Genomic DNA, 13,041 nt, shown 5'->3' with positions numbered 1-13,041 from the left:
CCCTTGTGACCACCCGACGGCGGCGCGCAGGCGGGCTCCGGGGCCCGTGGCCATCCGATACACGCGGCTGGGTCCTCCCCGCAGGCGGGCTCCTTCCCGAGCCGGGCCCGGGACCCCCGGGGCCGCTGCGGGACGAGCCCCGCGTACGCCCCGCTCCCGAGGCCACCGTGGGGGCTGCGGCCCGGCCGGGCTCGCTCAGTGCCCGGGGCCCCCTTCCCACGGGCCGCGGGGCGGTGAGCGGAGCTGCTCTCCGGCCCGGCCTCCAGCGTGTTACTAAGGCGCAGCTCCGCGCCCGCAAACCACCCACCGGCCGGCCATGCGCTCCGGCGACTGCCGAGGCCCGAGTACCCCGCCGGCGGCCTAGTCACCTAGGCAGGGGACGGGCTCCCGACAGACGAACACTGTGCGATGCCACATTCACGCAGAGGGGCAGCCACTCCAGGGCCGCGCATCGGACCTCTCCCGTCTCCGTAACCCTCACCTGAACCCCAGCCTGCCAGCCCAGCTCCCACTCGGACTGCACCTCGGGGCTGGAACCACAGCACTGGGCTCCCACGTCCAGGAGTCTCCAAACTGGCCATTACCTGACGTGCCAAGGGCTTCAGGTGCCCAACAAGGGTTGAGCCAGACGCCCCTGGCCTGTTGTCAATGCTCATCCTGAAGACTGGAAAATATTGGTAAGGCAAACACTAATACAACGTGCTGCTGAAAGAAAACTAGATACACCATGTTCATGGGTTACTTTCTCAATGTTAAGATGGTAATTCTCTCCAAATTGACTTATAGATTTCAAACAGTCACAATAAAAACGCCTGCAGGCTTTAGAATTTGAAAATCTTACTCTAAGATTTTTATATACAAGGTCTTAGAAGAGTCAAAACCATTTTTGAAAAAGAAAATTGAAGGGTGTCTACTACCTGATTTGAAGACCTACTGTAAATTCAGTCATCAGGTCAGCATGAGACTGGCATAAAGATAGACATGTAGTGTATTCTATAAACAGAATACACTATATATGAACAGCGTGTACTAGAACCCAGAAATTGACCACATATAAGTGGTAAATTGATCTTTGAGAAAAGTGTTGAGGTGGAGAAAGAAGAGTCTTTTTGACAATCCTGGAACAATGGAAATAAAAAAATTTAACTTAGACTGAATGTGTGTGTGTTTGGGAGGAGCTTTCAATACTTTGCTAAATATCATGTTTGCTGTAGATTTCTCTTACTGGAATGTCCCCCCTGATGCTTTATTGAGCTATAATTTATTAAGTTGTAAAGTTTTGTGAGCTCTGTCAAATGAGTACAGTTGGGCAGTATTACCAACTCGAGATCCAACCTCCCATCCTCCCGTAAGATCTCGCTGGCCTTCTGCTTCTGGCCACGCCCAGGGATCCTGCACCACCACCGTGGTCAGGAGCTCGGAGCTGGACCGTCTGTCACGTGAGAAAGGCAGCTTCGGCTCTCACTGGGATAGCTGTGGGCTCCCTGGGGAAGTCCCTTCTGGTGGAGACGCCGGGGTGGCCTGGGGAAGACTCCGTGAGAATAGACGAGATCCGCCCTGTCTTGCGGAGGGCAGGAGTTCAGCCGTAACCAAGACACTGAGAAATGGGCATTCGCTGGGTACGGGGAGGCTCGGGCTGGTCTCTCCAGATGGTCTGTCTACGGCTGCCAACACTGCCCATGCTTCACGTTTCCCGGTCCACCTCTTCCAGGGCTGAGAGTTGCCCTTCTGGTCGGCTTTCAAAAACTGGGAGGCACCTACTTGTCCCACCTTCTGCTGGGTGCCTTCCCTCACCAAGACAAGGACGGCCGTGGCCCTGTGTAGGAGGGTGGCATCCTCGTTTGTTTTTAGAAGGAGGTATAACTCACCATTATCAGTTTTTGCTATTTTATCTTTTTGATCCTCACTAGAGGATATGTATTTTTAAATTGATTTTGAGAGAGGGAGGGAGGGAGATAAACATTGATTAGTTATCTCCAGTGTCTGCCCCATGTGTCCCAACCGGGGATCAAACCTGCAGCCTGGGTATGTGCCCCGACTGGGGACCGAACCCTCTGCTTTTTGTTGTACGGACGACGCTCCAGCCAGTCGAGCCAGGGCCAGGCGGGGAGGTTTTTAACTACAAGAGGGAATGTTTGGTTTGGGGTAACGGAAATGCCCTGTCTTCCACGTGACAGAAGTTAGATGGGTGCCGGCATTTGCCAACACACTTTCCTTTAAAAAGATGATCGATGTACAACGTGCATGGATGCAGGGGCACAGGTTTTAAGCACTAGTTCTGATGAATGTTGATGGTTAAATGGCACCATGTCACCATCCCCCCATTTCCAGTGAATTCCTCCCCTGCCCACCTCCACTGAGCCCGAGGCACCCACTTTCTGACCTGCATCCCCAGGATGAACTCTGCCTGCGCTGGGTCATCACACAAACGGAACCAAGCCCTGGCCTCTGGCTCCTCCCTCAGCACCACGGGTGAGACAGGCCTGTGGGTGCTGTCCTCCTCGGTCTGCAGAGGACAGATGGATGATTCCTCCACGGCAGCTTTTGCTGAACAGAAATTTTTAATCTTTTCTTGAGCTAAGTGTCACCTTCACTTGTGTGGATGGAAAACAGGGGCAGGGACGTTACATAACTTCCTCCAGGAAGCAAGTCTTAGAAGGTGGACCTCAGCCTGGGCCTGCGTGTCCTGCTCCCCCGTCCTCAGTGAGGTCACGGTTCATCTGCACCCTGAGCACACTACCCACCTCGGGACGTGCTGAGGACACAGTGCTGGACGCAGAGTTGGCCTTCAGTGAGTGGACCTTGGGGACAGTTTCGGTCGTCAGCAAGATGCTAAGTGAGAAAGCACAGCTCACTCTCCGGATGTGGCTTCGCCCGCAGGCTCGCGGTTCTGTCTCAGTGAGTTCCAGCAGGTTATCTCAACACTGACTTAACTGCGCCGGGCACAGCTGGGGACAGTGAGCACTTCCAAGGGACATGATAAATTAAGTCTCAGCAAAACAGTTTAAAGTTGACCCAAGAGGAAAGAGGACAAGCAGAGCCGAGCCAGCACCGCCCAAGGGCTGCAGTGGGAGCAGGTCGTCCTGGTCCCCAGAGGTTCCGTCCTGCAGGAAGCGTCACTGACCCACCCACAAGCGACTCTCCGACTGTGCAAGTCCACCCCTGCTGCCCTGGCGCAGGGGAGCCCTAGCTGAGCCCAGCTGGAAAGAGGCACCATCTCTGAACAGCCCAGCTCACCTCGTTCAGGTGAACTCGCACCCCACCTGTGGGTCTGCCAGGCCTTCCTGTGTGAGTGCGGAAGCCCTGCTGAGGACCTGGCGCCCACCAAGCACCTGTGTGGGGAGCCCAGCAGGACCCAGTACTCGGTTATCCTCCATGTCCCCACACACTGCATGGGTTGTCGTCTATTCACACTAAGACATTTACTGAACACCTGCTGTGACTCCTCTGCTTGGGTACAGGGACAGAGGGACCCGCTGTCCCTCTGGCAGGGTCATCCAGCAGGTCAGGAGCTAGCTCACTTGGGCCCCACCGCCCTGCCCTGCCAGCCCCTCTGACCACTTGCTAGGTGCAGTCACGCTCCCTCTCAACACTATGCAGCACAGGTAAGAGCCAGTAAAGCCACATTGATGAGCTCATTCTGTGACTCGGGGAGGGGGTGTGACAATTACTGACACACATGGGCACCTAAGAGGCCTCTGAGCTGGACTGTGACCACCCAGCACTGACCTGGGCGAGGTGTGGGCGTGATGCAGGGAGAGGTGGCCTCAAATGCTCACCTGTCCCCGGGGAGGGTGCAGGGCAGGCCAGGCAGGGCCTCGGTCCCTGCTGCCCTTGTAGAAGCCTGAATTCTGGGCCTCCTTGGGTCCTAAGTCAGGGGAGAGGCCCAGTTCCAGAGGGACAGAGGGGCTTTTTATCTGAGCATCTTCCTCAGCACTTTCTCATCTTGGCTCCAGACAGAATTCACAGCAGTCAAGTTTCTAAAGTCAATACGCTGCCTTTTCAAAAATGTGCCCTGCTCTGGAAGTGCCAGCCCAGACACTGTCCGTCCAAGAGCTCAGAGGCCTGGCTCCTCTCCCAGCAGGTCCGAGCCCCGAGGAAGGCTACAGGCCGCAAGCATCCTCCTCCTGGAACAGACAGCGCTGCAAAGGCGCACGCAGGGGAATGTTCCCCGCCCCAGACAAGGCCCAGGGGCCGGAAGAGCACATGGTTCCTCCAAAGGCTCCTCAGACACAGCTGACATCCCAGCTGTCCTCTACTATTACCCCTCCAAACTCAGGTTCAAGAACCAGACCCCACACAGCCTGTGGTTTAGAAAAGGGCTCCCTTTCAGCGGGTTCTCACTTTTAGAACCCATAGCTTCAGGGATCCAAAAACACTTGTGAGCAGAATACATTTTCCACATCACCTACTGCAGCACCGAGGGTGTCATCCTACAGAGCACATCCTTCCACAGCCCTGGGATGCTAACGGGTGCTGCCACCTTCTCAGCCAGAAGCCTGGCTGCTGTTTGACCAGGGGACAGACAGACAGAGAGCAGGCCAATTAGAGGCCTTCCCAAGTGTGTGCCCAGGACACGCAGCCCCCTGAAGAGGCGACACTGAGGCACGAGCCCTGCTGGAACCATGTTTCCTGCTGTGGCGAGACCATCTGAGCCAAAGGAGCAGTGGACAGACACACGGAGGTAGCCTGAGTCCAGGGGTCCTACAGCCCTGGGGATGGCTGTCCCCTGCTCACCCGTCCTTCCAAAGCTTTCCCACAAGTTGGTTCTCTCACTCCTGAGGATCCTGCCACACACGCTTGTTCTTCTCCATGCCCTCAGCCGACTCCTCCCCAAGCAGCCACTCTGCCTTCCTAACATCCTACAGCCTGCTGGCGGCCGAGCCTGGGGCCGACAGCCCCCAGCCTCCCTCCGCAGTGGGCTCTCTAGATGTGGTGAGATGAGCACACAGGTCTGTGATGGAGGAGATTAGGGAGAGAAAGTGAGAAAACTGTCAGTGTGAGTGCTGTCCTCTGAGTCTGGGGCCTCAGGTTTGGGACAGCAGCTTCTCTGAGGTGAAGGCAGGAAAACACGAGGCCCCGCATGGGTGGGGGACCGTGCAGCAGGGAGGGGACCCAGAGCCAGGTCCTGACCGTGTGGCTAGGACCCCTGCCCACCCTGCACTGCTGACCGTCTCACACAAACTCCCCCTCCACGAACCACCCAGGTGACTCAGCACCGCACACAGGACGCAGTGCAGGCTTCTGTGCCACCACCTTGCTCCTCGCAGCAGCCAGCGCGCACGGGTGAGCATACACAGGAAGCTTTAGGGACCAGACGTTCACTCAGAAACGTGAGAATGAGAATCACCCTGCAATAACATCACTTTTTTAATTGAAGTGAGGACAGCAGCAGGTCACATTCAGAGGTGCACAGGCCTCACCCACGTGGCTGACACGGCCCTTTCTTGGTTACCCATCTCCGCATTCCAGGAGTTCCCACCTACTCCGCAGAACCACCCTGTCTGTCCCGAGGGCTGCGCCACATGCCCAGGCAGCAAAGGCTTGACCGCAGGACCGCGGACGGCGCCTCACTGGATGTCGTCATCATCAAAGAGATCTTCAAAATCTGCATAATGAACAGAACCAGGCATCAGTGGGGCACACAAGTAATTTCACAATGAATTATGTGGTCACACAGAACACAGAAAACGCCGAGCAAGCTGATTAAGGAAGGTTTCTCCCAGGAAGGAGGTGGAAGGCCTGAGCCACCCGAGAATGAACCCCTTTAAAGGAGGAGTCTGACTGACAGTCAAGCTCGAGAAACACAGTCTAAGTCCAATTCCGACAGGAAGAAATGCCACCCACGCACAGCGTACTACTTACTGCAACGGGTGGGCAACACCATAGTTGCTCTTTCCCTTCACTTACTATTATATGTATTTTCTAAATCCCCTATCAAGGACATGTATCCTTCTGCAATGGGAAAAAACAAAGCCCATTCATGTGGCCTGTGCACTGAAAAGGCGTGGGGTGCAGGGAGGCAGCCACCCTGCTCACGTCCCCACACCCCGCATTCATGCCTCCCCAGCCACACTGACAGTCGGTCCCAGCAATGCCTGCCTTCTCCCACAGCCTGGCCTGGCCAGCAGCCCTGCAGCTGTGAGCACCCCAGCTAACCCCTCACGCCCACCAGCCTGGGCTCAGGTGTCAGATCCTGGAAACAGTGCCATCACCTTTGCCAGGGCTCCTGTCACAGAACTGTCCCAGCCTGCACCATCTCATGAAACAAGTGAGCAAAGAGGATGAGCCTCGGCCACGGTTAGAGCCCCACTGCCTGCAGGACACAGGCCATCAGAACCTCAGTCAGTGAGCGGGGAGGATTCAGAAAAAGCCCCATCTAAAACCCCCTCAGCCTTCACAGTGACCGCTTCTGAACACAGGACACTCACAGATGACAGGCAGTGGGCTCAATGACTCGGGCACAAAGCTATTCTGCTTTCTCTGGCCTGACTTGAGGGAACAAGGGCCCTAAGCTGTTCACGCTGCTGACTGTTCACTTGGCAGGTCAGCCTAGCCCCTCACAGACACTTTCCCATCGGAACTCCGTTTGGAAATCACGTGAACACTGGAACAGCACTGTCCCTCAAGCCATGGGCTGGCAGAGGATGTCATCAGAATGTGAGTGGGTCGTTCAGGGTTAGGTGTGAGAGGTCACACTCCTCCGGGGCTGGGGTGAGGGACCTCTGAAGCCATCCTGTGTGAGCTGCACTTTCCCACAGGTGGCTTGGGAGAGGGCCCACCCCTTTCACGATTTGTTCCCCACACCCCTTGCTGAGAGCTGAGACAAGTGCTATTCTGTTCTCGAGGCTCAGCTCAAGAGTCACTTCCCCCCCCTTCTGACAGGAGCTGGTGGCAGCCAGGATGCTGCCTCAGGGGGGTGGCCGGGCTCCCTGGGAAGTCTGTACCTAACTAGGCATCCTGGTTCTCCTTTTAAGCAATGACTGGCTGAAAAGGAGCCAGAAAAAATATCCTGGACTCAGGCTTTCTGAGGGTCTTTGGTACACTGAAAACCAACGTGACAAGTAACATCCTAACAGCCACTAACTAGTGACAAAAGGTCTCTGTAGTAGTAGCAGGCATCCTGAGTTCAAGGATGACACAGGGAAAAAACACCACTCAACCCCCCTAAGAAACTGTCTGTGTTTCTACTGATGACTTGAACTCTTACTAAAAACCAACGTAACCTGGAAAAGCAAGGTCTTGAGAAACTCTGAGGCCGAGAAAACCAACCCCTCTCATGTGTAGGAACATCTCACGAAGTGTTTTCACTGTGTTTTGGTAAAACTACACACACTCTTGGTACCTGGCATGGAAGGTCTAAGTACCAATGGGCCCTGGTCTGGGGGTGGGGTGGGGGTGAGGCCAGAGAGTGGCTGCTTCTCTGTGAATGGCAGTGCGGGGCAGGACCAGTGGCAAACAGGGGAAGGCGAGAAACCAGCCATCGGGAGAGAGTGAGATGAGAACACCAGACAGGTCCCCCTGCCTGTGCCTTGCATCGCAGGCCATGGCCTAGACCCGGCCGCTGTTGTGTATCCAAACTCAAGGCCTGGAATGTGAGACTGGGAGCAATTTTGTGCTATTTTTTCCTCTGAATGGCAGGGCTGGCTGCCAGTGCTAACAGCCACGCTATCGTTCTGCACAAGCTGTGCTGTGTTCTGAGAATGGCGCTGGGTCTGGGCTTCACTGTTCCGTGATCCAAACCACTCATGGCACCCAGTCGCTCCACGGCACAGCTGCAGGAGAAACGTCCTGATTAAAGCTGGCACCTCACCATTAAAGAAGTCCGCGTGAACCGCCTTCTCATTGGCTGCCAAGTCCATCAGGAGCCCGGTGCTGCCTCCGGCCTGCGGAAGGGAGAGGTTAGGTGTGTCATTGGTGTTGTCAGAGAGCATGGCCTCACTCGGCCCAGGCCACCCCCTGTAGGAGGACGGTGAGGAGCAGGGATGTGCCCAGGTCGGAGGCCAAGTTTCGTTCCAGGTGAAGGCAGTGGGTGTGGATGAGGTGTGAACGTTTCTGAAGGTCTCCTTGGGTCTAAATTCCTCCCTGCCTTTCAGACAGTCCTGCCATTGCCCTAAACACCGCTTCTCCATAAACCTCCAGCAGAGGTACCTAAACGCCGTTGGGCATGGTTGCCACAGTAGCCACAAACTCGAGCAACACTGAGCCCCAGCACTGCCCTGCTCTGGCCTGCTCCCTGCTCCTTCAAAACCTGAACCATTTCCCCCAGGGACCCGCCGCTGCCTGGGGTTGGGGACCTCCCATGCCACAGCTCTACGCTGGGAGGAGAACCGAGCCACAACCAGGCTGGGCAGCCAGTGAGCGCAGGGTCAGCAGTCCCCTCCAGGCGCAGCAGAGCTCAGGGCAGAACCCTGCGCCTCTGGCCCCACCCCGCCGGCCCGGACTCCCGCTCGCTCGCCCAGGCTCCTCCGCCCCTTCCCTGCTCGCGGCAGGTGAGCATCTCCCGCGCCCCTCGCTTGGCTCAGAACCAGGGACCCGCCCAGGGTTCTCCGCCTCCCCGTGACCGTCATCACACATCGTGGGAACTCTTCCCCTCACTACTGTGCGGGGCTCGCCCACCCCCGCCTGCAGGTGCTGTCTTCGAGTCTCCTACTCCCCAAACTTCCCAGATCGGAGCGTATCCGCCCCCGCAGGGGTCCCACGCGCCTAGAGCAGCGCCTTTCACAGGCCGGAGCAATCGGGGTCAGTGGCAGAGCCTTGCGTGGGTGCAGGGAGCCCCGCCCCACACTCATGACCGGCCAGGCACCTCCAGCCCCTGCTCTCCCGGGCACCCCGCTCCGGCCAGGCCTCCCCCCGCAACGCTGTCCACCGGCGGACCAGCGCCGTCCAGCGTCCGGCGGCAGCCCGCTGTCCTAAGCCTCCGCCGGGCCGGCCGGAGGGCGCCGCTGCCAGGGCCGCCCCACTCTCCCTCACCCGCACCTGCAGCCCGCGCCCGCCCACCGGGGCCTGGGGGGGGGGTGTCCCCGCCAAGCTGAGAGCGCGAGGCCCGGCCCCTGGCCAAGGTCACTGCGGCGGTGACGGGGCGCAAGGCCGCTTCGCACCCCGAGTCCTCGCGGGGCAGGGTCCCGGGGCCGCGCGGGCCGGTGCAGGTCACGTGACGCCAGGCAGCCCCGCCCCGGCTCCCCGCGCAGGTCACGTGACGCCAGGCAGCCCCGTCCCAGCTCCCGAGCAGGTCACGTGACACCAGGCAGCCCCGCCCCAGCTCCCGAGCAGGTCACGTGACGCCAGGCAGCCCCGCCCCAGCTCCCGAGCAGGTCACGTGACGCCAGGCAGCCCCGCCCCCCGGCTCCCTCCCGCAGACCACACGTCTCGACGCCCCCGGGGGCGCCGACCGCACAGCCGTGTCCCGTCCCCGACGCCCCCTCGCGCGCGCCCCGCCGTCCCGGGCGGCGGCCTCCGTCCCGCAGGGGCGACCCCGGGCTGGGGGCCCTGGAGGGTCCCGGGACGCCCGCAGCCGCCGGCCTCACCTCGTCCAGGTCCACGTAGGGCCCCGCGCCCTCGGGGAACATCTCGTCCACCGCGGGCTTCATCTCCCTGCCGCGTCCCCGGCACCCCCGGCCAGCTTCCGGCCCGCCGCCGCCTCTTCCGGCGCGCGCCGCGGCAGGTCTAGGCGCCGGAGGACCGCGCCTCTGTGGTCCCCCGCGGGGTCTGCGCCCGGCCCCGCCCCGCCCGCCCTGGACGGCGCGTCCCACCCGCCCGCGGGGCGCGAGCGGAGCTGCTCGGCCACGACCCGCGGCCACGGCCACTAACGGGCCCGCCGAGGGGCCGGGCCAGCGAGGGGCAGGCAGCAGGCGGCGGGGGCGGGGGAAGAGCCGAGGCCGTGGGCGGGCGCGCGTGGAGGTTCCCCCGGAATGACACATCCCGTGGGCCCGGACCCACTCGGGACACAGGCCGCGGGCGCGGGCGGCGGGGCGCCACCGATCGCAGCCGCGCAGGAGCCGCGACCCCGGGGGCTCGGGTGTGTCCGGGGACGGTGGCCCCGGCATCCGTGGCCCCGGCATCCGTGGCCCGGCATCCGTGGCCGTGGCCGTGCCGGTGCTGCTGTGCGCGTGGGTGGCTCCGCGGTGGGGCCGAGGGTGGGGCCGAGGGCGCGGGGCGGGAAGCGGAGGGTGCCCCCGGGTCTGACAGGGGAACCAGGAGGGGAGCGTGGACGGAACGAGCCCGCTGGTGAACGGGGGTCACCCACACCCGGGGCGGGAGCCGGCTGCCTGCAGGTTCGTGGGCGTGGGGTGTCCGCTGAGGGTGCCAGGGGCGCGGGGGTTTCTCCCTTGGAGAAAAGAGGGAGGGACAGTCGGGTCTTTTCCACATAAGTGCAGCCCAGCTATGCGCCCAGGGCAGCTGAGGGGCACTGCCCACACCTGGAGGGGACAGTCCTGGCCAGGGCACTGCGGGTCTGCCCGGGAGGCACCCAGGGCCCGTCCTTCCCCTGCCCCTGGAGTGTGCAGATTCAGTGGCCCAGGTTCATGCAAATGGCCTGTGCCCAGGCCCCGGGCCCTTCCTCGCAGACGGGGCTCCTGCCGCCCCGTTGTGAACGGCCCTCGGGAGTGTGCTGAGCGTGAGGGGTGGCCGTCCAGGCAGGGCCCCCTGCCCCGGGTGACTGCTGCCCAGCCTGGTGGCCACGGGCAGGGCCTCTGGGAGCAGCTGTCTGGACGGGCTCTGGGTCCCGTCCACAAGTCATGCAGTTACCTGGTGTCTCTTTGCCTCAGTTTCCCCACCTACGCTCCAGGGGACCTGCACCCCCTCCAAGGGGCATCGTGAGGTTAGGTGAGAGGGTGACACAACCAGTGAGTCCTGAGACAGATCTGCAGTCTGGTTACAGACGCGTCCACCCACAGATGAGAAGGTGAACAGGCCTGAGCGCAGCTTGTCTTGAAAGAAAACCACAGCGTGTGTTGTGCGTGTTAAGTCAGGAGTTTATTGGCGAGGCCGGGGTACCAGGCCGGAACCCTCACTCCTCCTGATAGGGGACGTGGAAGCCCAGGGTGGCCCCCAGCGGGAAGTGAGCAAAGAAGGTGCGGGCCATGTCCTCGAGCTGCGGGTAGGCGCCCATCGTCTGGAAGTACTGCACGTAGTTCCAGAAGTCGGAGGTGGAGAAGGGCCAGTAGGGCATGGCCGGCAGCTCCGCGTAGGGGTCTGGAGGGCACAGGACAACCGGGCTTGGGGCTGCGCTGCTGGTCCTGCCGAGGCCGCTCCTCCCCGGGGGCCTCCGGCAGGTGGAGGGGCCCAGCAGTGCCGGTGAAGGGAGGGAACCCTCCCGGCCGGAGCACAACCTGGGCCATCCCAGGGCCTCCCGAAAGCACCCTGGAGCCTGGTCATCCAAGGAGCAGTGGGGGATGACCTGACCCTGCCCTGACTCCTGTGAGGGGCACAAAGGCAGGGAAGGGAGGAGGGGAAATCTGGCCCCTGGGCTGGACATACTGAGCAGGGAGGAGTCACTGTGGTGGGGACGTGGGGGAGTCCTGGTGGGATTTCAGAGGAGACCCCCAGCCCTGGAGTCTGCACGTTACTGCACCGAGCTGGGACTTGGGTCTGAGGGTGGGAATGTCAGTGTCCTCAGGGGCTCGGAGGTCCCAACACCATGCAGAGTCCAAATCCAGCTCCCTCCTGCCTGGTGTGTCCCCAGGGGCCTGGAGGGCACAGTCTGGGGAAGGGGTTCCAGTCCCTCTGTGGACACCGGCTCCACCTCCAGCAGAACCAGGGCTCCCCTTCATCTTGTCCACCTGAGAATGCGAAGCAGCACCCACCAAGCCCCTCTTCCCCCCCCCCACCCCACCGAGAGGAGAAAAGAAACCGAGGCAGATGCAGTACCTCCCTCGTCCTGCACAGGCTTGGCCCCTGCAAAGAAGGGAACAGTCACCCAGGAGAGCTCAGGGCAGGACCCCCCTGCGCCGGCTGTTCCCAGGGGCATGAAGAGGCAACGCAGCTGCTCACCCGCCAGGGGCCCCAGCAGGAGGCAGAGGGCCACCGCGGGCAGCAGGCAGGTCTTCATCTCCCCCGGGTGCTTCGCCACAGACTGACTGACGGCTCGCTCAGGTCCACCTGCAGCGGGAGGAACCAGAGAGGTGAGGCTGCCCACCCTCGGGCCCCAGCTCTTCCCGCCACCCCCAGAGTGGCAGCTCCTGGAAAACAGCTCCGGAGGAAAGACCATCCTGTGTTTCCACAACCGTCCAGTGTCAGCGGCTCCCGGCCGTTCTCCCGAGGCTAAACCCTGTCTCGTTGGCCTTACTTAACTTTAGCAACTTAAGAACCTGCACCCCCATCGGCTGCCCTGTCGGGGTTACCTGACTGCTCCTGTCCCTCAGCCTCAGCCCGAAGCACACAGGCCCCCTTTATAAAAGGCCGGGGCCAGGATGGAGACGTCACCTTCGGGAACCGTCACAGTGAATTTATTTCATCTCCCTCCAGGGGACTGAGGGCCTCTGTGACCCGCTGGCAGCGGAATCCCACGCGTCCACTTTTGGAATCTGACCCAAAGATGAAATTGGTAGAAAAACATCTTTGTACAGGCCCCTCCGGAAGGCGTTAGGAATGAATTCGACACCGGTGCTCGCAGAAACCCGCTCCCTCTGCGCCAGGGGAGGGACGCTCGGAGTCTCTGAGCCCGACACTGGGGTTGAGATCCCCCCTCAGGGGAGCAGGGTGATCACAGAGCTGCCCCCGGGACAGGGGGGCCGGGCAGGGCTCCCACTGCAGGCAGGAAGTGGGGGTGCCAGCCCGACCCCGCGGCTGCAGGCTAGCGCGTCCTGCTTATGTGAGCACAGTGATTGACCTGCCGTGGGGAGGGCAGCCGTCCCTGTCCCGGTCACTGCCGGCCGCACCAGGGGCCTCTGTGGGTCAGGCCACTCTGATTATACCGTGATGGTAGCCATGCCTCATGGCCCTGCCCCCAGGGGCCCTGTCGCCCACTGAGTCTAGGGGCACGTCCAGGGCAGCAGTCCCCCCCGTCAGTGCGAGTCACCCAGAGGGCTGCAAGGGTGCCAG

The 13,041-nt window shown here is 61.1% G+C and overlaps 2 protein-coding genes across 2 annotated transcripts; both read right to left on the bottom strand.

The window, feature by feature from the left end:
- Nucleotides 1-5,346: 5,346 nt before the first annotated feature.
- COPS9 (COP9 signalosome subunit 9) lies at nucleotides 5,347-9,636 on the bottom strand. The gene is made up of 3 exons (XM_081142939.1): nucleotides 9,528-9,636; nucleotides 7,814-7,886; nucleotides 5,347-5,608 (listed from the first exon to the last, which is right to left on the bottom strand). Exons 1-3 carry the CDS (start codon nucleotides 9,588-9,590, stop codon nucleotides 5,571-5,573), a joined length of 174 nt encoding a protein of 57 aa, XP_080999065.1. The 5' UTR covers nucleotides 9,591-9,636; the 3' UTR covers nucleotides 5,347-5,570.
- Nucleotides 9,637-10,634: 998 nt separating this feature from the next.
- OTOS (otospiralin) lies at nucleotides 10,635-12,049 on the bottom strand (the record flags this gene model as incomplete). The annotated part of the gene is made up of 3 exons (XM_081142480.1): nucleotides 10,635-11,193; nucleotides 11,869-11,895; nucleotides 11,992-12,049. 3 exons carry the CDS (start codon nucleotides 12,047-12,049, stop codon nucleotides 11,009-11,011), a joined length of 270 nt encoding a protein of 89 aa, XP_080998606.1. The 3' UTR covers nucleotides 10,635-11,008.
- Nucleotides 12,050-13,041: the final 992 nt, after the last annotated feature.

Source organism: Miniopterus schreibersii, assembly GCF_964146895.1.
Source record: "Miniopterus schreibersii genome assembly, chromosome: 7".
NCBI lineage: Eukaryota > Metazoa > Chordata > Mammalia > Chiroptera > Miniopteridae > Miniopterus > Miniopterus schreibersii.
Note: the sequence above shows the minus strand (reverse complement) of the source record. Positions and strands in the feature narration are given on the sequence as shown.

Excerpts from the sequence above, each read along its gene's own strand:
- COPS9 (XM_081142939.1), bottom strand. The coding sequence starts at position 9,590 with ATGAAGCCCGCGGTGGACGAGATGTTCCCCGAGGGCGCGGGGCCCTAC. Across the intron at positions 7,887-9,527 it reads CCTACGTGGACCTGGACGAG|GCCGGAGGCAGCACCGGGCT; the intron begins GTGAGGCCGGCG and ends TCCCTTCCGCAG. Across the intron at positions 5,609-7,813 it reads TCACGCGGACTTCTTTAATG|ATTTTGAAGATCTCTTTGAT; the intron begins GTGAGGTGCCAG and ends TTCATTATGCAG.